This window comes from Drosophila rhopaloa, unplaced genomic scaffold (assembly GCF_018152115.1).
Source record: "Drosophila rhopaloa isolate 14029-0021.01 unplaced genomic scaffold, ASM1815211v1 contig_203, whole genome shotgun sequence".
Lineage (NCBI taxonomy): Eukaryota > Metazoa > Arthropoda > Insecta > Diptera > Drosophilidae > Drosophila > Drosophila rhopaloa.
In genome coordinates, this window is record NW_025335088.1 from 1,633,226 (window position 1) to 1,655,993 (window position 22,768).

General features: G+C 36.7%; 2 protein-coding genes across 3 annotated transcripts; one reads left to right on the top strand and one right to left on the bottom strand.

The window, feature by feature from the left end:
- Nucleotides 1-5,540: 5,540 nt before the first annotated feature.
- On the top strand, nt 5,541-16,866 carry LOC108048080 (mediator of RNA polymerase II transcription subunit 26). Of its 2 annotated transcripts, XM_017128552.1 has the most exons (6): nt 5,541-5,705; nt 5,990-6,108; nt 6,167-7,016; nt 8,840-9,526; nt 9,585-9,656; nt 13,637-16,866. In XM_017128552.1, exons 2-6 carry the CDS (start codon nt 6,043-6,045, stop codon nt 16,489-16,491), a joined length of 4,530 nt encoding a protein of 1,509 aa, XP_016984041.1. In that variant the 5' UTR covers nt 5,541-5,705; nt 5,990-6,042; the 3' UTR covers nt 16,492-16,866. The 2 variants fall into 2 exon arrangements, with proteins under 2 accessions (XP_016984041.1, XP_016984042.1); XM_017128553.2 differs by lacking the exon at nt 5,541-5,705 and having other exon boundaries at nt 5,758-6,108.
- Nucleotides 16,867-19,616: 2,750 nt separating this feature from the next.
- LOC108048079 (myosin light chain kinase, smooth muscle-like) lies at nt 19,617-22,097 on the bottom strand. Its single transcript, XM_017128551.2, has 2 exons — nt 22,034-22,097; nt 19,617-20,846 (listed from the first exon to the last, which is right to left on the bottom strand). Exons 1-2 carry the CDS (start codon nt 22,095-22,097, stop codon nt 20,161-20,163), a joined length of 750 nt encoding a protein of 249 aa, XP_016984040.2. The 3' UTR covers nt 19,617-20,160.
- Between the last annotated feature and the right edge of the window lie 671 nt (nt 22,098-22,768).

Genomic DNA, 22,768 nt, shown 5'->3' on the forward strand with positions numbered 1-22,768 from the left:
GGTTCCTAAATAAGACTGGAGTGGGTTTTCCGTTCCTGTTCGCCCCTGTAGATTGCCGTGTAATTTCCTCCACAGTTTCCACATTTCTACTTTTGGGGGGCTTCGTTGTTGGCAGGGCAGTTAGCGGAATTGTGAAAGTCTTCACAAACTACAGTGACTGATCAAAGTGTGCAGTATGTCCTGGTGTGTCCCTACTCCTACTCCCTACTTTGTACATTACACTTTGCCGTTCCTTTTATGTGGCTCTTCCACCTTAATACTTCGGAGCAATAGGTATTGTAGGTTGTAGATGGGGTGCCCTTCATTTTTCTTCAAGACTTTGCTGTCTGACTCCAGATCTACATTGAAGAGTGGTTGCGGCTTTTTGTTCCTGTTAATGATGTTACTGTTACTGCAGCTATGAACTTTAAATTAGCAAATAATTATCAGTAAAATACAAAAAAAACTGTAAGATTTAAATTGTATTGTTTTTTAGACTTGTCTTGCCAAGGTAGTTGATAATATCTTTTAAAGGCTCTATCCCGCAAATAACTGCTTGTTAACAAGCCCAGCTGATTGACAGTACGACAATACTGATGAACTCACATTGGAAAGACATTACAGACTTTACCCTAGACAGGCGAATTACCAAAAAGCAGCACATTGTGGCGGCTTGTGATTCCACTCGGCAAAAAGCTGGGAAGATGAGATGGCTACATCGTGCGGTCAGTTGACTCTCGCTCTCTCGTGAAATCTTAGAGAACCCACTTTTGAAACACTACGTGTAGCACTTATAATTGAATCATGCCAAGCCACTAGATTTTGATATCTTAAAATTAATCCTGTCTGTACATCTGTCTGTTACAGAACGTCACATAACAGATTTCCCCTGACTCTATACAGCCCTATGAACAGAAGAAGACTGAATAGATTCATTACTGTCACACGGTCAAAGTCTAAAACACTGCCCAATCTTGTAAGAGAAATTTTGTCCGTGAAGGCTAGTGTACAAATTAATGGAGCTCACATAGGTCATAATACCCTTGCAGAGGAGAAGAGTCAATCAAGATATGTCCGTCCGTCCGTCCGTCTACGCAAACTAGTCCCTCAGTTTTAAAGCTATTTGCTTGAAACTTTTTCAAAAGATGTCTTTATATTACATGTAGTATATAAGTCGAGCCGGATCGGGCGACTATATCATATAGCTCCCATAGGAACAATATATGCATTCGTCAGCGTGATAGTAGACAACATTGTTCCACTACCCAAATCCAAGAATGGAAATGAATATGCAATGTGCGTCAAATTAGCGCCGTTGACTTAGCGTCGATGGCGGAATGATGGTGGTTTTTAACATGAGGGCTGCTTTTATTCTTTGATTTGACTTCTAAATGCAAAAATTAAAAAACAACAAAATAAAAAATAAAATTGAGCAAGTATTTAAAAAATGCATTTGAAAAATCGATTTCCAACACTTTGGAGAATATCTCAACCCACAGAGCATGTGCCAAGATGCACGTTGCATCAGCTTTGAGGACGTCTCTTTATTGATATAAACTCCAAATTTTATAAAAATCGTCCAAATCGGTTTTAAAAAATCGCTTAACAGTGGGCAAGCGTCGGAATTAGCCCTTACAAAAATGGTACAACAAAATTGGATTATGCCCTCTTCCCATAGAGTCCATCCGTCTGAAACGGTTGGGATTTTTGACAAATGTGAAACTCCGATTCCCACAGAGCACATCCACCATCCACCATCCGATAACAGCTGATCTGAACAGTTGTGGCTCATCATTTTAGCCCGTATAAATGATACTTGGTAACAGACTGCAAGTGATCTACGCGAACAACCAAATCGAACTAATACGTCTGCAGATTTTTGCCAGCCTGCAGACAAAATATGAACAGCTATTGCCCAATATTGTCTAAATGGTAACAAATCAAGTTCATTATATATAATTGTTTTTTTTTTTGTTTTATTATAATATCATATTTTATTTCATTTTAAATGGTCTGCTCCATGTCGTGACTACGGTTTGCGCCTGGGAAAGAGTGGAGCAACACCTAATGCTGCCACACGGATGGAGCAGTAATTAAGTAATTATGTATGTACATGTTACATGTATAAGTTACCCGCCATTATTTTTTTAATTTTCGTGGTGAATGATTTACTTTTCACTGTCAAGAAGAAGAACTCAGAGTTGCACCGAAAAAACATTGCCTAACTATCGCATAAAAAAGTCCGTCAAATTTGGATGGGAAATGAAACGGCAAAACCTTATGGACCATCCGTTCAACGGATGTATCTCTGTGGGAATACATTATAATAATTATACATTATAATAATGGCTGATAAGTCCCCGGTCTGACACATAGATGGCGTCGCTAGTATTGAATGCATATTATTTTTATATAGTACTAACCTTCAAATGATTCGTGTCAAAATTTGACGTCTGTCAGTCAATTAGTTTGTGAGATAGAGCGTCTTTTGTGAAGCAACTTTTGTTATTGTGAAAAAAATGGAAAAAAAGGAATTTCGTGTTTTGATAAAATACTGTTTTCTGAAGGGAAAAAATACAGTGGAAGCGAAAACTTGGCTTGATAATGCGTTTCCGGAGTCTGCCCCTGGAAAATCAACAATTGATTGGTATGCAAAATTCAAGCGTGGTGAAATGAGCACGGAGGACGGTGAACGCAGTGGACGCCCGAAAGAGGTGGTTACCGTCGAAAACATCAAAAAAAATGATTTTGAATGACCGTAAAATAAAGTTGATCGAGATAGCAGAGGCCTTAAAGATATCAAAGGAACGTGTTGATCATATCATTCATCGACATTTGGATATGCGGAAGCTCTGTGCAAAATGGGTGCCGCGCGAGCTCACATTTGACCAAAAACAACAACGTGTTGATGATTCTGAGCGGTGTTTGCAGCTGTTAACTCGTAATACACCCGAGTTTTTGCGTCGATATGTGACAATGGGTGAAACATTTCTCCATCACTACACTCCTGAGTCCAATCGACAGTCGGCTGAGTGGACGGCGACCGGTGAACCGACTCCGAAGCGTGGAAAGACTCAAAAGTCCGCTGGCAAAGTAATGGCCTCTGTTTTTTGGGATGCGCGTGGAATAATTTTTATCGATTATCTTGAGATGGGAAAAACCATCAACAGTGACTATTATGGCGTTATTGGAGCGTTTGAAAGTCGAAATCGCGGCAAAACGGACCCATATGAAGAAGAGCCATATGAAAAAGTGTTGTTGCACCAAGAGAACGGACCGTGCCTCAAGTCATTGAGAACGATGGCAAAAATTCATGAATTGGGCTTCGAATTGCTTCTCCACCCACCGTATTCTCCAGATCTGGCCCCCAGCGACTTTTTCTTGTTCTCAGACCTCAAAAGGATGCTCGCAGGGAAAAAAATTGGCTGCAATGAAGAGGTGATCGGCGAAACTGAGGCCTATTTTGAGGCAAAACCGAAGGAGTACTACCAAAATGGTATCAAAAAATTGGAAGGTCGTTATAATCGTTGTATCGCTCTTGAAGGGAACTATGTTGAATAATAAAAACGAATATAGAAAAAAAAATTCGTCGCACTGTGCAAAAGTTTGAGCGTGAGTACACTCTTCTGGATCTTAAAAAGCCAACCAGAATGCGAACTGGTCGCAGTGTACAAAATATAGCCGCCGTAGCGTCCAGTGTTGAGGAAGACCCGAATGAGTCGGTTCGTCGCCGGTCAGCTGGTTTAGGCCAATCCAGAATTACCACCCACCGAATTTTGCGTCTGGATATTGGTCTACACACGTATAAGATCGTGTTGACGCAAAAACTGAAGCCAGAAGACCGCGAAAATCGCCGTTCTCCAACTGGGCTCTGCAGGTGTTGGCCGAAGATGCGGATTTTGGCAAAAAATAATCTCCGACGAGGCCAATTTTTGCCAAATTGCCGTTCCTGTGCACCGCACAATCCACAACAGACTGTAGAGGTAGTCCAGTACCCAGCAAAACTGAATGTGTGGTGTGGATTATCGCATGGCGGCATCTTCGGTATTTATTTCTTTCGAAATAAGGAACCGAAATAATTTTTTTCTTGACACTCTTGTTGGGACACCCTTTAATTTATGACCTATGTAAATACTTAAAAATTAAAAATTTAACATCAACATTAGGCAATTAAGAGAAGTCGTAGAACTTTTAATGAATACATACGATCATAAAAAACAGACGATAAAAATAATATAACACTTTCGCTAAATACATATTTGGGATTTTATTCTGAAGTTCGGTCGATTTACGACGACCAATACGGACATGGGAACAGAATAATAAAATTGATTAATTATCAGTAAATTAAAAAAACAACTGTTTTTTCATACATTTTTGACCAAATAAACTATTTGCTCTGACAAGAGCCACCCCAGATGGTATTAATCTTATTTGGTCCTCACATGTAAACTCCTGCAATCGAGTTTTCCGGTTTTTTTTTAATTTTTTCCCTCCATTTTTTAAAATGTTCAGTGAGAAGCGCACGCCAAACGATTAAATTTTGTATTCTTTTCGCTAGGGTTCACCCAAAGTTCATTTCAGCAGACTGGCAATTTTTTTCGTCGAGCTGAGTACCGAGGTGAAAAAAAAGCCCGACGAAAAGTGAACGTCAGCTGTTTGCCTCTCGCTCTCTCCCATGACTGGCGTACGGTTTTCGTCGATCTGAGTACTAGGCTTTACAACGGAAGTTCTGCCTGACTGAGTTATTTCCGATTACGATAAGAAACTCCCGTAAGTATAAAAGCCTATTCACACAGGCGGTGTTTCTGCAACAGCAATCCATTTCACAATGTTATGTACATGTGCTGGAAAATAACGAACAAAACTTGCTGTTGCGATTAGTGTGATGCGGAGGAAATTCAGTGTTTTTATGATATTTATGGGATCTTTAATAGGTATTATTTGTTTTATTTTTTCAAATAAGAAATGGCTTATGGACTTAGTTTATTAAAGGGAAATGCCAATAAATGTACATAAATAAACCAATGAAAACAAAATTTTATTTAAGATAAATAAATAATGGTGAACTTGTCGGGAAAGCAAAGGAAGGTATCTTGGAGCGTCTAGGGCGAAAATAGTATTTTTGGAAGACATCCAAGGAGCTCAAAAAAATCGTTATATATGACATTAGGTAGTGGTCTCTTCCTCTCCAATATTGTTGTGTACCAATTTCGGATGCCATGTTCGGAACTGTCGTCTAAGTACAATTATCCTCCTTCACCCATTTGCCATCAGCAGTAAATAATTTATTATTTAAAACTAAAATTAAATTTTGCTTTGGCGTCATTTTCCATTTTCAGGTTAGTTTCTTATTTTTGCTTTGTTAATTTCTTGTAGGCTAATCAGGTGCTTTAGCAACAGCAGGTTCCAGTGTGAATGGGTTCCAACCAATGTATTTAACGTATGAGTCAGTCCTTAAATATCGATTGTTGATGTGCATAGTGTCAACAGCATATATTAATTTAAGTTTAACAAACGTCAAAAAATATCGATATTTATATTTATAATTTGCTCTCACCCAAGTGCAGCTGTCAATGGTGAAAATGGCGAATAGTGATAGAGTCGGGGAATTGAAAATAAATTATTAATTTTCTTTATTTTGTGACGAATATAAACATTTCCGTATTCAAGGAAGTGCGCCGAGGATACACTTATTTTTTAATTAAGTTGTGTACCTATAATTTGTAAGCATAATGTGTAGCCATGATATATCGTGCGTTTGTGTGTGTGTTTTACAGACGTTCATTGCATACATTAATTACATTATAATTTATAAATCCTTTAGTCGTTAAGAAACCGATTCGTTTGATTTATTTTGCACCATCTTTTAACGTTGTAATCGTTTGGTTTTGTTTTGATTATAATAGTTTTTCAATATTTTGTAATACAAAAATTACGGAAAAATAAATATAAAAAATGTATATTTTTAACATATGTACATAATTTTTCATGTAAACAATTTGGTCAGTTCCCGCCGTTCCTTGGATCTGGATCAGGGGCCGTGCAATCCGGAAGATATAAATGAACCAAAACCAAATCCAACAACTTACCACTCACCTATCTCAGGCACTTGATCAGAACTACGATGTAAGGAACTTTACCAATTTCCCATTAATTGGTCTAAATATATGAGCCATGTTTTCAGGTCGTCAATATGGAGGCAGTGCTTTCTGTTATATGTGCATTGGAAGGCACAACAATCACCAAGGAACAACTGGAGGCCACCAGATTGGCCAAATACATAAATCAACTCAGACGAAGAACCAAGAATGAATCCCTTGCTCGACGTGCAAAGTCCTTGCTAAAAAAGTGGCGAGAAATGGTGGGAATTCAGCAATCGGCTACAGAAAATATGCAACATCCCAGTCAAATTCCTTCCCTGCCAACTCAGTTATCGTCAAATTTTGTGAAGTCCGACGCGGCAGCCCCAGACAGTCACTTAAGCGAGTCAGTAGAACATTTTCCGTTCTCGCAATCACTGCCATCGAAGCAAATTATTTCTGACGAGCAATCAAATGCCGACCTTTCCGAGCCTCCGCCATTAAGTGTGCACACACAGGCTCACACAAACTTCTTAAATCTTGTTAATAATTGCGAACGTGATGAAAACAACTCTTTAACAACAGTGCACAGTCGTAAGGAGCGACGCCAATCGCAGCCTATTTTAAATAGGCATAAGGGATCTCCTCAACCGTCTTTGAATTCCGTTTTAAATTTAAACAATGTTAGTACCGAGAAGATAAACGAAGCTTCAGTTGTGATCGACATTGTATCAGATTCTGATGAAAATGACAACCACTATGCGCCGAAACGAGAAAAATCCAATTTGAATGTCCCCGTGCCTCTTGTAGTTCCAACCACACCGAGTTCTCGACAGAAAAAATTAAAAAAGGAAAAAAAAAGTAAAGATAGAGACGGCCAAATCGGACAAAACTTAAGATTCGGTGCGAAAGGCAGCGACGGTTTGCTACAGTCGACACTAGCACCAGATTCAGGTATGATACATTTGTATTTGCGTTTTCTTCCAACTCTCAAGCAGTCATCTCAAACCATTAAAGGGGTAACGATGTTGTTAACACAGCAAACATATTATTTGCTTATTTTGAGCAGTGGGATAAGGGTTCTGGGGCCTAAACTTCTTAAAAAAGCGCGGCTATGAAAAATGAAAACATTATTTTTATTTAAATAAAAAAAGTTAAACCCGTTAAAACCGAAAAAAAATTAGGACTATCATTGATAGAAGGATTGATATCCAAGAAACGCAACCAAATTGAATAAAAGTTAAAAAATCGATTTGTCTCCATTTATAGTAGATGTGATTAATTTAATTTTCTTGCTCCAGTAATTTGTAAAGACAAAAAATAATTATCTGCCATTATAAAAATATATATTTGCTACATCTCTTCAAACTATCCTTGCACTTGGGTTTTCTCCTCGGGGAGACGTAAACAATAAAGGTTTTAACAATATTTTTCAGAAAAGATTAATATTTTAGCTAATACTATATACTAGTCTCACTAAGAGAAGAGTGATTACTCTCATAAAGCGAACGGTTTTTATAATTTTAAAATATTTATATAATATTATATAATAATATAATATAATAATTGACCTTTATGACCTTGGAAAGGGTTTATAATTTCAGTCAATAGGAAGGACACATTTCTGTTGCTGTTGACTATGTATATATGAATATAGCTTGCATATATATGCATTCTGGCGGTATGGTCAAAAGAGTTTATCCGTGCAGTGTTAAAGCTATTATATTCCTTAAATACCGTACTATAATACCCTGCTACTATTTAATAACTCGTAGAGTAAAAGGGTAGATTGTATTGGTTGGAAGGTATGTAACATTCTTGATCGGGATCAATAGCCAAGACGATTAAGCCATGTCCGTCTATCTGTCCGTCTGTCTGTCCGTCTGTCTGTCCGTCCGTATGAACGTTAAAATCTCGGAAACTATAAGGGCTAGAGATCTTGTGATCTAACATGAAAGTTCTGGGTTTTCTTAAGCTTTTTTCTGGCCCTTACGACACCAAGCAGTGCTTGTGACGCGCGGAGCCCTATTTCCCAATGTGCGTAAAAAACGAGATCGCGAGAAGTGAAATAGCACAACATAGAAACGGGCAGACTAATGACTAGAGGGGGGAGAGGGTGCTGGTCACACTCAGATTATGGGGTATGTGTTGTCGGCAAATGTCGCTTCCTAAGATTGATTTATTTTTGTTAGTTTACTAACAGTATCTTATAGTCGTGGGACTCGTCTATAGCGTTTCTCCTTGTTTGGTCCAATTTTTTTGGACGTTAAGGAAATATTCTAGAACTCAGGAAATGTTTTCCCCATCGGTCGTCAATACTTGAATATCGGCAATGGCAGGCAAACTATTTTTAAATTGTTTTTTATATCAAAAATCGAAACAAAAAGAACAGCTGTTCGTAACAAGAATTATGGAGTTGGCCCTATGTGGATAGGTTTAATCAAGGAATAATCGATAGCTAACTCGACAGAAATCAAGAAGCAGTGTGGAGAGTACTTAAAACTTTGCTTTCTTTTGCAAATAAAGCGAAATTAATTTAAGTACGATTTCACGACTTAATTTTTGCAAATAATAAAATAACTCCCTATTTAGGAAAAATTTCCGTTAAAAACTTATTATCTGTAACGAATTAAAAATGTAGTATATTAAACATGTTCGCGACTGTATTAAGTCCGTTTTTAATACCCCTCAAGTTGCTATAAAGCTTGGTTACTTGACCATTGCATTTTAAATGCTATGATTAATACATTCACTTTGTATTTCGATTCTATTTGCAGAAATTTTTTCCCTATCGAACAGTTCTATAAGTTCAATTTTATCTGGAGATGCTACATTGGGTAATTCGCAGCATAAAACTCGATTAAGCTCCAGCGAGTTGACATTTACTGGCAGATTTAAATCAGTTAATCAACTAGACGTTTTAAGCCAGAGTAATTCAGGCTTTTTGGCGGGACACAACAGTGTGTTTCAAAGCAATGAGTCAGGAAAACAAAAATTTGATGATTATAATGCTTACGACTCAAGTGCATCATGTAGTCGCCTATCTCCCTCAACTGTAGAGGAGGTGAGGAAACCTGAAAATGTAATTGATGCGCGGTTACACAATGTAACTGCAACTCAGATGCCTATGCCTACTGCTGGTATAGGGTATGATCCAAATAGCAGGCCTGAGTATTTGGAAAACTTTTGTCAATCTCAAATTCCAAAAAGACGTGGAAGGAAAAAAGGATCTAAAGGTGTGGACGCTGTTATTGCCAAGGAGTCATCGAGTTTGTCTCAGCAAATATTTTTTGGTGGCTCAACTGTTAAAAAGGTAAAGACAACCAAGGAACTCTTCAATGAAATTCAGAGCAGAAAATTAAGTGTTTCAATGCAATCGTCAACGAGTAATCTTTCAAATTCGTCTACAAATCGAGAACTTGCTACTCGTACAACTTTTCCAAGACCAACATCGTCTTGTTCAGGTTCGTGTTCAAAAAGCGCTCATTGTTCTTTGACGAGTAATTATATGAATGTTTCTAGATACATCAATGCATTCTCCACAAATTTTGGAAACATATTCGGGAAATGCTACTTTTAAAAGCAAAGTAGAAGGTAAGTACAAAATCGATGTTTCTTATGAAGACTGATAACAGCAGGATTTTGAGTAATGTATAAGTGACACTATGCTAAACAAGAAAGGAAGCAAACTTCGGCAAGCCGAAGTTTATATACCCTTGCAGTTATTACAAAACATTTCGACCTATATTACTAAAAACAATGAAGTTATCTCGATTCTGCACTGCATTTTACCATCGTTTCTATGGCGGCTATATGATATTGTTGCCCGACAAAACTAAAAGCGTTATTATGATAAAGTAAATAAATACTATATCTTAAAGGAATATTTTGAAAAACAGAAAAATAAAAATTTGATTTCATCTTATTTTGAAAAAGCCTTGGGATGATAATTCCCCAGGAAGAACGGGTCAACTGAAACTATACGTAAAAATAAAAATATTTCATAAGTTTAGAGTAATATCCTGTACTTGAACGTGCATACGGGAACGTTTTATGCTCAAAATTAAGTTTTTGAAAGCTAGAATTCTTACAAAAGTATCTATTTCGGCGAAATACAATTTTTTTTCGCCAATCCATATCACCGCAAAGTCATTTGTCAAAAAAACCATTTTGAGATATTCGTTTCAAGTTTGGGTTTGGGCGGGGACGATGCACGCGGCTAGGAGCGCTGTTACTTTTTTCTACTGCTCAAATCTCTATACAAATTTGGGGAAATGTTCTCAAAAAGTTGTTCTTTGAGATAAAGCAAAAAATTTAATTTTTTGAAAATGAAAAAGGTATATACCTCCTTAATCAAAACCGAAATTCCATAGTATTTAAATATTACAAAATCCCAAATAGCAAAAAAAATTAAAAATAAAGTTAGATTTAAAAAAAAAATTTTTCCGATTGTTCCTATGGGAGCTATACTACCTGCAATAGAAAAACAATTTTTTCAAAAGTTTCAAGCAGATAGCTTTAAAACTTATGGACTAGTTTGCGTAGAAATGGGCAGACGGACATGGCTAGATCGACTCTCCTGGTGATGCTGATCAAGAATACATATATATACTTTATCGAAGGATCGAAAATGTCTCCTTCACTGCGTTGCAAACTTTTGACTGAAATTATAATACCCTCTGCAAGGCTATAAAAACCATTCTTTTGTCCAGGTCCAGACATTTAAATAAATTTAAAATGTGCGGTTGACAATCTGCCTTCCCTCGATACCTAAGGGCTCGGTCAAATTTTACTCGTTGTAGGGTCAAATTTTCACAAGATTCAAAACAGTTTTATAATTTTGTTAACACTAAGCGTAAATCAGCCTGTTACCCAGTCAATTGCCGATCTATTTGACCAGTTTTTCCAGACAACATATTCTGTTTCATCCCGTCCAAATCCGTTTTATTCAAATGTTATATCCAAGTCAAACTTAATTTTTTGTCCGAGGTTAAGCGAAAGCTCCCTTCTCTTGGATCTCCATAAAGTTAAACCAGTCTATTAACCGGATCCCAACGGAGTTCCAGGCTGTCTGCTTAGATATTGTGCTGAAACTCTGTGTAAACCTCTGCACAAATTTGTTACCTTATCTTTGGAAACTTCTCATTTCCCACTTATTTAAAAAGAGTCATTTGTTATTCCCCTTCATAAGAAAGGAAATAAATCGAATACAAGCAATTACAGAGGCATATCCAAATTATACGCCATCGCAAAGCCTTTCGAAAACGTTTTTACACCCCACTTGCAAGCGTTTGATTCAGTAAATCACTTATTGTATTAAAGCTAGACTTATTAAAGTTTCCATGTGATCTTCTAACATGGATCTTAAGTTATCTAAGTGGTAGGACTCAACGAGTCCTCTTTAAAAACTCTATCTCTAATTTGATCCGAGTTACTTCAGGCGTCCCACAAGGAAGCAACCTTGGCCCACTTCTTTTTACTTTATTTATAAACGATCTCCCTTTAATCTTGACAAAGTCGCGTGTCCTCATGTACGCAGATGACGTTAAGTTATGCCGAAATTTCCAGCAGCTCAGACTTACAATCGGACCTAAATGCTTTTCAAGCATGGTGTTGTGAAAATCTTTTGGATTTAATGACATTTTTGGTGTGAACCCACAATATGCCACGTATACGCTGGGTGGTTGTGCGTTGTCTAGAATCACGCATGTTGATGACCTTGGCGTCCTTCTTGACCCAAAACTTAAGTTTTGTAACCATATTACTTCCATGGTGAATAAAGCCAGGGGAGTACTTGGATTTATTAAAAGGTGGTCTAAGGAATTCGATAGAATTCGACATAGGGATCTATGTTACAAAGACTCTGTTTATTTCACTAGCCCGTCAAATCCTGGAGTACTGTTCAGCAGTGTGGAATCCTCAGTATGGTGTACATGTAGACCGGATAGAGTCTGTGCAAAACGGTGCCTTAACTGGAATGCAAGCCTTATTTTACCATTACCTTATTTTACTTCTCCTAATTAATCTACCATCCTTAGTGAACCGTAGAACGATGCTTGGCACAACTTTTAATTATAAACTTATTCACGGGGATGTGGAGAGTCCCGAGTTACTGTGCCTAATAGAACTACCAGGAACTATGTTCCTCTTGCTTTAAATATTTGTAGATCTAACTATGATATGCATGAACCGTTTGGAGTACTGTGTAACGAATATAATAGACTATACCATGCTATTTCTAATACCGACTCTTTGCCAATCCTAAAAGCATTAATTTTATCTTACTTAGCACAAAATTAGTATTAGTCTGTCCGCTTCTATATTGTCCTTTATCACTTCTCGCGATCTAGTTTTTACGCCCATTGGGGAATAGGGCTCCGCGCGTAACAAGCACTGTTTGGTGTCGTAAGGGCCACTTGTTTGCGCTGATCATAGTGCATCAACGTCCGAAAAAAGTGTATAACGTAACGCTATTATTTCCGATTGATAACTGCTGAAGACGAAATATTTTTCACAGAATACTTTTAGACCTTTATTATAAATGATTAAAAAACTAAAGTGACTTCCGTGCCATTACCGAGCTAGTTTAAATTGCAAGGGTATATAAGCTTCGGCTTGCCGAATTTTTCATCCTTTCTTGTTTAAATATAGTTTTATTCAAGTTTGAAATGCATTGAAAGAGAATTTCGCTTATGTATTTAAAATATAATTCAGGAATATGAGCCGAATGGATCTAAGCAGGCCCATCTTTCGTTGGTCTCAAGTTTATAGCTATTTGGATGAAACTTTACTATAACTCTTCTTTGTATTTCAAGTATATACTGTATATTCATTAGCGGCTGTATGAAAAATCGTCCTATTTTTATGAAAATCTTCGTAAATCCGTTTTCAATGACAAGTCCATTTTTGGCAATTTAAGATCGAAATTACCATAGCAGGAGGAAATTTAATAAAGTATCATTTATTATACCCGTTACTCGTAGAGTAAAAGGGTATATTGTATTCGTGCAAAAGTATGTAACAGCTAGAAGGAAGCGTTTCCGACCCTATAAAGTATATATATTCTTGATCAGGGTCACTAGCCGAGTCGATATAGCCATGTCCGTCTGTCCGTCTGTCTGTCCGTATGAACGCTGAGATCTCGGAAACTATAAAAGCTAGAAGATTGGCATTTTGCAAGCAGATTCTAGGAGTTCCTACGCAGCGCAAGTTTGTTTCAAAATGGTGCCACGCCCCCTTTAACGCCCACAATCGCTTATATACGATTTTAAAAATTTAAATATTTCGAAAAAGTAAAAATGCAGTTTTATTGTGTTTATCAATACCTATCGAAATGTAGAAGAAATTTTTCAAATCGGACCATTCGTTAAAAAGTTATGCGTGATCAAAATTTCTATCTCCATCTCCCTCGCACTCCTTTTACCTGAGTAACGGGTATCTGATAGTCGGGGCACCCGACTATAGCGTTCTCTCTTGTTTTATAAATGGAAACCTGCAAGGTATATCAACTTTGGATATCCGAAGTTAGTTTTCTTGTTTTTTTTTTAATACATTACACATTTTTTACTTTACAGATCCTGCAAATACGGATAGTGATACTGTCACCTCAGAACCATCTCACGATAGTAATAAATCACAAGAAATTAAGGAATGTACTTCAGTGGAAAGCAATAGCAACTCTATTCAGACCCTGCCTTTAGAACGAAATTTGAAAAACTTGATGCCGAAAAATTTACATGATATTACCACTCAACTAATGCACCTAATTAACAGTTTAAACAGCCCTCTGAGTGAATTTGAGATTGAGAAACTTTACCAAGCTCAAATAGTACCGTGTACTTGCATAGTTATCGAAGAAGTTCAAAGTACAGTTGGAGAGTTGATTTCAACATCAGATATTGATACGAACGATCCAAAAACTATTTTAAATCATAAAGAGAACATTTCTCGCCACAAAAATGAAGAAAAATTGTTTTCTGTGGAACGTTCGGATAATGAAGAAGTAGGTGCCACTCAACCAAAACCAGTAAAGTCCATATTTGATCTAGATTTCGATGATAACGACGATCCCCTGCATTCTATAATGGATGAAATCCAAAAACCAATTATTAAGGTGGAGGAAATAATAAAAAAAAGCTCAGATACCAAAAACGTATCGGTTATTTTATCTACAAATAATGATTCCCTAAATTTGATAAATTTTAACGCCGATGCTCAGCTTGACAACTCCAATCAAGAAATAGAAAGCAGCGTAGTTCTTCCTGTTTTCACAGTTCACGAAGATCCCGATTGCGTAGCAAAACAAAGATTTTATGTTCAAACCAACAAAGTTAACAACTTCCACATAAATGCATTGCATAATTTCTATATACCAAACATAAACGGTAATTGGGATAGTGTTGATTCATCTTCTAGTTTTCAATCAGAAACCAACGTTGATCATATCTTAAAGTCATACACAGTGACTAACGGAGCTGATGTAGTTCCCAAATATGGACTTCTTACATCAGATCGAATAAGAAAAGATCTGAGTTCTTTAAAATTTATTAAACCTTTTAAGGCGAAACCTTATAGATGTTATATGACACCGTTTCTCGGCGTTGCAAAGTGTTTACCAACGTGTCGTCGTGCTCGTCACAGGTTTAAAGAGTGGGTAAAGTCATCGTCTACTCCTGATGCGATTTCGAAAAGTGTTGAAGGGCCCGAAAATAACATAGAACATAAAAGTTCCAGTCCGCTGAAGGTTAATATTGATGTTCCGATTACTGGTATGAATAGCCATAATGAAAACTACGTGCCAATGAAAGTCTATTCCAACATCAAAAAATCGCCATTGTCTAACTCAATTTTTGATTCGTGCTCCGAAAATGATTTCAGCTATAATTTATTAAAACTGGCTAATGGTGAAGCACAGTTTGGAGATGCTGAAGTAAGCGACAAAAGCAGCGACCATGAATCCCAGGATAACAGTCCCTACAGTGATAGTATTTCCAGTACCTGTAGTTATTACAGTTTAAAAGAAACTCAAGACTCCATAAATAAAAAGCTGCGAAATCATAGGACTCAGTCTACCGTCACAAAATTAGAGACAACTCGAAAAAATAAAAAAATAAATGCGATGGATTTTACGATAAACAAGAAACGTGAACGCAATGAATTTAATGGGCCAGTTAAACGGATTAGGATTGCCTTGAATGGCACCTTTTCAAATCCGAGTAGTAATAATAACAGTAGTGATAGTGACAATGAAGCAGAGAATGAATTTGAAAACGGCAATAACGAAGAGTATGCAGTTGTACAACGCTCAATAGGGGATGGTGAAGCTTGCAGCAATCATATTGTATTGACAATAAAAAAAACTCCAAGTAAAATTAACTCTCCAGCAAACTCAATGACTGCAGTTTCGCCAAATACAAATTCAGATATGGTAAACGTAAAAAAAACGATTCCCAACTCTAATCAGGAACATACAACTATATCACAAAATACAAATGAAATTTCACTGAAAAAAGACAATTTAATATCGAAAACGAGCAAGCTGTCCCCTCGACGCAGGCATTACCGCTATCGCCGCACATGTCGAAAACACCATAAACGTCAAAGTAAGACTATTGATTTAGAACTAAAACATTTGTTCCATTGTAAACCAAAGTCAACAGATTCTTCTTCGGATACAAAGCTTCATCATAAACTGTTTTTCCCCCAGGAATTGTGCAGGGAGAACTCTGCAGGTAGAAAAGAGAGAGTATTAAATTATAGCAGTAGCAGCAGCTCAAGCTTTGACGATGATAGCGAAGTGGAAAATACCTCCTCAAAGGGGGAAGAAGAAGCAAAAACACTTTCAACGTTTGATATATGTAATTTAAATATTAAGACTGAAACGAGTGCCGCAGCATCGGTTTCGGAAGTACAATTTGAAAGCGATGAAGATTCATGTTTAACTTTATTAAGCGATGGCGATTTAGATGAACAAGAAGTAATTCAAGAAGTTTCCGACACCGTGAAACTCGTTGATGAACTGAACGATTTTCGAAACAACAGCATGCTGCAATCTTTTAATTCATTATATGCTGATCGTCTGCTAACGAAACCAAAGGCGGTTCCTGAAGTCAGTATGGAAACGTCCCCGCCCCTAGCATCGCTCGAATTACTAAGAAATGAGAATTCTGATGTTAGTAATAGTAACAATAACCACTTAGGTGTAGATTTAAGCAATGAATTCAGTAACAAGAGACGGTATTCTATCGATTCTGCAGAGTCAACGATTAAATTGCCATTAATCGGCGTAGAGTACCGCACTGGGATTCGATCATCTTCAGACGCTGCACCTACCAGAATTCAACAATTTCAAGAATGGCATCAAGTTCTCCAATTAAAATCCTACAACAATGAGCCCTTAATCGTTCTGCCTTACGTTTTGCTTGAATAAATTCAACGTTTTACTCGCGCTGTGTGATAGCATATCCAAAACAAAAAGAAGAAAATGTAAAAGCGTGTTGCGAAATAAACATTTGAAAAATTATTATCATTTTAATTAAAATCTTGTGTTGTGCATACTTAGTCAGTTTTGATTAGTTCACAGCACTTTTGGTTAATTAGAAGTTAGCCAGGACTAAAAAAATAAACTATAAAAGAAAAAATAGTTGCGTACGAAAAATGAATTTTTGTTACATTTTACTGTTAAAACAATTTTATATGATATTACTTTTTAAATTTTCAGTAAATATTTAAATGTAAGAAACAAAAACTAATGTAACATAACTGTAAATAAACTAGCTTTACAATAAACAAGTTTCTCAATGAAGTTATTTTTATAATTCAAATATTTTTCTAGAGAAAAATTACATGTTTTTCTGATTTTTATTTATGGAAAATAAATATATTTTTCTTACACTTGTTTCTTTTTTCTAAGACAATCTTATTCATTAACGATTAACAAATTACTCAATCCGAATAAGCTTTAAAAGGTATACAAGATTTTGGCAGTTTTGGCAAGATTTTGTTTCATTAAATTACTATCACTTAAAAAACAATTTTAATTACAGTGTCTGTTTTTAATACTAGGTGGTGTTTAAGCATGGAAATTGTAAAGTGTGTTTTTTTAGAGGTAACATATAGAACTTTAAGTTGGCATTACTTTTTATTTTGTTTAATTTTTATTTATTTTTATTTTATTTTCAAAATAATGGTTCTGTGCGGAATACGTATCGCGCACTACGTCCATTTTATCGTCGACAAAATCGTCCATCAGAGCAGTTAATTGGATTAACCATGGAACGTTTTTGCACCACGTTTACTTTTATTGATAATTTGCATCCCCAGAGACGCCGTACGGTGCGTACAGAAGAAGCTATTGCTACTGTAGAGCGTAGCATTGAGGAAGACCCGAATGAGTCCATCCGCCATCGAGCACAGAAATTGAATCTATGTCCATCCACTTTATGGAAGATTTTGCGGAAGGATCTTGGTTTGCGTGCTTACAAAATCCAACGTGCAAGAATTGAAGCCAAACGATCATCAAGCAAGGCGTAGAGTCGTCGTATAGGCCCAAAACGAGAGTTCCATTGTTCCCGAAACGCACTTCTGGTTGAATGGCTACGTCAACAATCAAAACTGCCGCATTTGTAGTGAAGCTAACCCTCAAGAGTATGTCAAAACACCGTTACATCCAGAAAAACTGAATGTTTTGTGCGCTTTATGGGCTGGTGGAATCATTGGTCCATCAGTCAATGGTGATCTGTATAGAGCCATGATTACAAACTTGTTCATTCCTGAATTGAACAGCCATGATTTACAGGAGCTGTACTTCCAACAAGACGGCGCAACATGTCACACAGCTCGTGCCACAATCGATTTACTGAAAGACACGTTTGGTGACCGCCTAATTTCACGTTTAGGACATGTGAATTGGCCTTCAAGATCTTGTGATTTAACACCACTAGACTATTTTCTGTGGGGCTATGTAAAAGTCATTGGTCTTTCCGATAAGCAACAAACGCTTGACCATTTGGAAGACAACATTTGCCGTGTTATTGCCGATGTACGGCCACAAATGTTGGAAAAAGTCATCGAAAATTGGACGTCCAGATTGGACTACATCCGAGCCAGCCGTGGCGGTCATATGCCAGAAATCATATTTAAAATGTAATGCCACAAGACTATCTTTCGAATAAAAAAAATGCATGTTATTCGAATAATCCTTCGTTGTTTTATTGAAATTTAATACCTCTAAAAAAAACACCTTTTATTATAGTTTAAACAGAAGTTAAACGGAGTTAGGAGACATTGCCGACCATATATATAGTATATATTCTGGATCGGAATAACTGGACGAGGCGGTATAGTTATGTCCGTTCGTTTTAACATCAATTGGTTTCTCAGTTTTAATTCGGGATATAACTTACCAAGTTTTCATTCGATTAGCATATGTATATGCTATATGTCTTATCACAGATCGTATGTTATAAGAACGACCCAAAAAATAGTACAAAATACGAAAGCCAGATATAATTAAGAAATAACAAATATACCACTACTTTTACTAGCCGAGAACAATTAGAGGCTATTTCAGAATATCAACCTGTGGGAATTTTGATTTTGGATTATACTCCATGCTTTTGTACCAAGCGCCTCTTAACAAACTATATAAAACGTCAAAAAAAGGGTAACATAAAAATGTTGTTTTTTTTTTTTTTTCGTGGAGTTTCACGTTCTCCTTACTCGCCCAACCGCCCCTCGGTCGGTTGGGCGGGTAAGTAGGCCGTGGGACTCCGCACAAAAATAAAAAAAAAAATATATATATATATATTTGTTCCGTATTGTGGACTCCAGACGGGAGACCCATACTCCAGAATTGGACGGACTAGCGAAATAAAGTTTTAGTCAAATAAGGAATTCATTTGACCACCTTTTAATAAATCCAAGCATTCCTCTGGCTTTATTAACCATGGACGAAATGTGATTAGAAAATTGTAGTTTAGGGTCCAAGAGAACGCCGAGATCGTTTACAAGAGTTATTCTATCCAAAGAGCTGCCACTTAATGTGTAAGTCGCGTATATCGGATTGACCCGATAAAAAGTCATCAGCTGGCACTTGGAACCGTTTAAATTTAGTAAATTATCTCTGGCTCCCTTGTGGGACACCGGAGGTAACACGGAGAATTTTAGAAATTGAATTTTTAAAAAGACCTTTTGTGACCTGCCATTCAGATAACTTGAGATCCATCTAAGAAGATCAACTGGAAAACTTAACAGGTCAAGTTTTTGAACTAGAAGTAAGTGATTTACAGAGTCAAATGCTTTACTAAAGTCAGTGTAAACTACTATTTAAGTCCTTTATAAAAAATGTAGTAAGCTCTAGAAGGTTTGTGATTGTGGATCTACGCTTAATAAATCCGTGTTGACACGGAGAAATGATAAAAATAATATTAAAATGTACAATTTTTGTACGATTTTGATTTGATTGTGTTAAAAAACATCGATTCCCTCAAAACTGATTATATTCCAGCTCTCACGAGCTCCCATAACAGGAAACCCGTCTATTATCTAAATTAATTTGGCCAACAATTTGATTATAATTTTTATTTATAAAATATTACATTTATTTTTCTGTCAATTGCTGCCCGCATAGTTCACATTTGTCTTTATATTTTGTAAGTTATACAGAAGTCTTTTAGAGAATTAGAATTTTCAATTACTTGAGTGGCCATTGAGTTTAAGATGTTTTTTGAGGATGCCAGCAGTCACTCAAGCAGCGGAGGCCTCTTAATTTTCTATCCGAATCTGTGAGTTTATTGCCATTTATAAAAATGTGAGGGTAGTCAATTATATTGAAGTTAGCTTAGATATTATTTTCGATTAATAGTATTTCTACATGTTATGGGAGTGCACGTGAATCTGATATTCCAGGATTATGGTCGATATGGTTGAAATGCATAAACTTTACATATATTTTATTATGTGTATAGATGTTTGAATGATGAAATCGACTTTTTATGAGCAGTCTAATTTTAGCATACTCTTAACATATGTATATAATAAATATGCAGGCTTTTAATAGTTGGTTCGATACGTTGAATTATCTTCCTAATTTGGCTTATCAATCGGAGTTGTGGACGTTTATTGAGAATGCGCATATACTTTCGCCCTTTCTCGATACCGCCTTAGCCTGGTACTGGCCCACATCGTCCAAGTTACATTTTGAAACTGTAAAAGCGTATCGGCTGCCGTCCTTGGTAAATGAGTATCGTGAAAGAGTTTCGTCAATGGGCTTGCCATCCTTTACCCAAACCAAATTAAGGAGCTCAGAATCTACTTCGCATTCCAATATAGTACTCTCGCCTTCCACTACCGAAACTGATGTGGGGAATTTTACAAAGGCCGGGTGCTTGGGCTCATCTCCAGGCACTGTTACATTAATTGTGCAAGTACTGAACGATTCGCCTACATCATTGAAGGCTTCGCAAGTGTAGGTGCCGCCATCTTCGGGGAAAATCTCGGCGATTTGCAATCGATATATATTGGCCTCGTTGGTGTATTGGAAGTCCTTGCTTGGCTTTATCTCTTTGTTGTTGTGCAACCATACTACATCGAAATGTTCAGCTTCAATAATGCGACAGGCCAGAGTAACTGCATCGCCATCCTTAACAAATCTCGATTCCAGGTGACTAACTATTTTGGGCGCTTTGTCGCCGGCGATAACTTGTCGTTTGGTAGAGCTCTTATCCAGCGCTAAAATGATAAAAAAAATATATTTAAACAAGAAAGGAAAGCTAACTTCGGGCGGAGCCGAAGTTGATATACCCTTGCAGAATACTCTGTAAATTATATTCTCCAAAATTATTCATATGATGCATTCTTAATACTCAAAAAAAAAAACCCAACTTCCTAACTTTAAAAACATCAAAGTTATGGCTTTTCCAATCGTTCAGTTATATGGCAGCTATAGGATATAGTCGCCGATCCTTATGAAATTTTGTAGGTCGGATTAATTGGCCAAATAAAAAACCCATAGAAAGTCCCAACTTCCTTACTTAACAAACAGCAGAGTTATGGCATTTCCGATCAATCAGTTATATGGCAGCTATAGGATATAGTCGGCCGATCCTTTTGAAATTTGGTAAGTCGGATTGATTGGCCAAATATAAAACCCATAGAAAGTCCCAACTTCCTAACTTAACAAACAGCAGAGTTATGGCATTTCCGATCAATCAGTTATATGACAGCTATAAGATATAGTCGGCGATCCTTATGAAATTTGGTAAGTCGGATTGGTTGGTACGAAAAATGAATTTTTGTTACATTTTACTGTTAAAACAATTTTATATGATATTACTTTTTAAATTTTCAGTAAATATTTAAATGTAAGAAACAAAAACTAATGTAACATAACTGTAAATAAACTAGCTTTACAATAAACAAGTTTCTCAATGAAGTTATTTTTATAATTCAAATATTTTTCTAGAGAAAAATTACATGTTTTTCTGATTTTTATTTATGGAAAATAAATATATTTTTCTTACACTTGTTTCTTTTTTCTAAGACAATCTTATTCATTAACGATTAACAAATTACTCAATCCGAATAAGCTTTAAAAGGTATACAAGATTTTGGCAGTTTTGGCAAGATTTTGTTTCATTAAATTACTATCACTTAAAAAACAATTTTAATTACAGTGTCTGTTTTTAATACTAGGTGGTGTTTAAGCATGGAAATTGTAAAGTGTGTTTTTTTAGAGGTAACATATAGAACTTTAAGTTGGCATTACTTTTTATTTTGTTTAATTTTTATTTATTTTTATTTTATTTTCAAAATAATGGTTCTGTGCGGAATACGTATCGCGCACTACGTCCATTTTATCGTCGACAAAATCGTCCATCAGAGCAGTTAATTGGATTAACCATGGAACGTTTTTGCACCACGTTTACTTTTATTGATAATTTGCATCCCCAGAGACGCCGTACGGTGCGTACAGAAGAAGCTATTGCTACTGTAGAGCGTAGCATTGAGGAAGACCCGAATGAGTCCATCCGCCATCGAGCACAGGAATTGAATCTATGTCCATCCACTTTATGGAAGATTTTGCGGAAGGATCTTGGTTTGCGTGCTTACAAAATCCAACGTGCAAGAATTGAAGCCAAACGATCATCAAGCAAGGCGTAGAGTCGTCGTATAGGCCCAAAACGAGAGTTCCATTGTTCCCGAAACGCACTTCTGGTTGAATGGCTACGTCAACAATCAAAACTGCCGCATTTGTAGTGAAGCTAACCCTCAAGAGTATGTCAAAACACCGTTACATCCAGAAAAACTGAATGTTTTGTGCGCTTTATGGGCTGGTGGAATCATTGGTCCATCAGTCAATGGTGATCTGTATAGAGCCATGATTACAAACTTGTTCATTCCTGAATTGAACAGCCATGATTTACAGGAGCTGTACTTCCAACAAGACGGCGCAACATGTCACACAGCTCGTGCCACAATCGATTTACTGAAAGACACGTTTGGTGACCGCCTAATTTCACGTTTAGGACATGTGAATTGGCCTTCAAGATCTTGTGATTTAACACCACTAGACTATTTTCTGTGGGGCTATGTAAAAGTCATTGGTCTTTCCGATAAGCAACAAACGCTTGACCATTTGGAAGACAACATTTGCCGTGTTATTGCCGATGTACGGCCACAAATGTTGGAAAAAGTCATCGAAAATT

Coding starts and splice junctions, on each gene's coding strand:
- LOC108048080 (XM_017128552.1), top strand. CDS start 6,043: ATGAACCAAAACCAAATCCAACAACTTACCACTCACCTATCTCAGGCA. Junction 6,109..6,166: donor CACTTGATCAGAACTACGAT/GTAAGGAACTTT, acceptor CCATGTTTTCAG/GTCGTCAATATGGAGGCAGT. Junction 9,657..13,636: donor TTTTAAAAGCAAAGTAGAAG/GTAAGTACAAAA, acceptor TTTACTTTACAG/ATCCTGCAAATACGGATAGT.
- LOC108048079 (XM_017128551.2), bottom strand. CDS start 22,097: ATGGCGGATGGACTCATTCGGGTCTTCCTCAATGCTACGCTCTACAGT. Junction 20,847..22,033: donor CAGTAGCAATAGCTTCTTCT/GTACGCACCGTA, acceptor CAACTTCGGCTC/CGCCCGAAGTTAGCTTTCCT.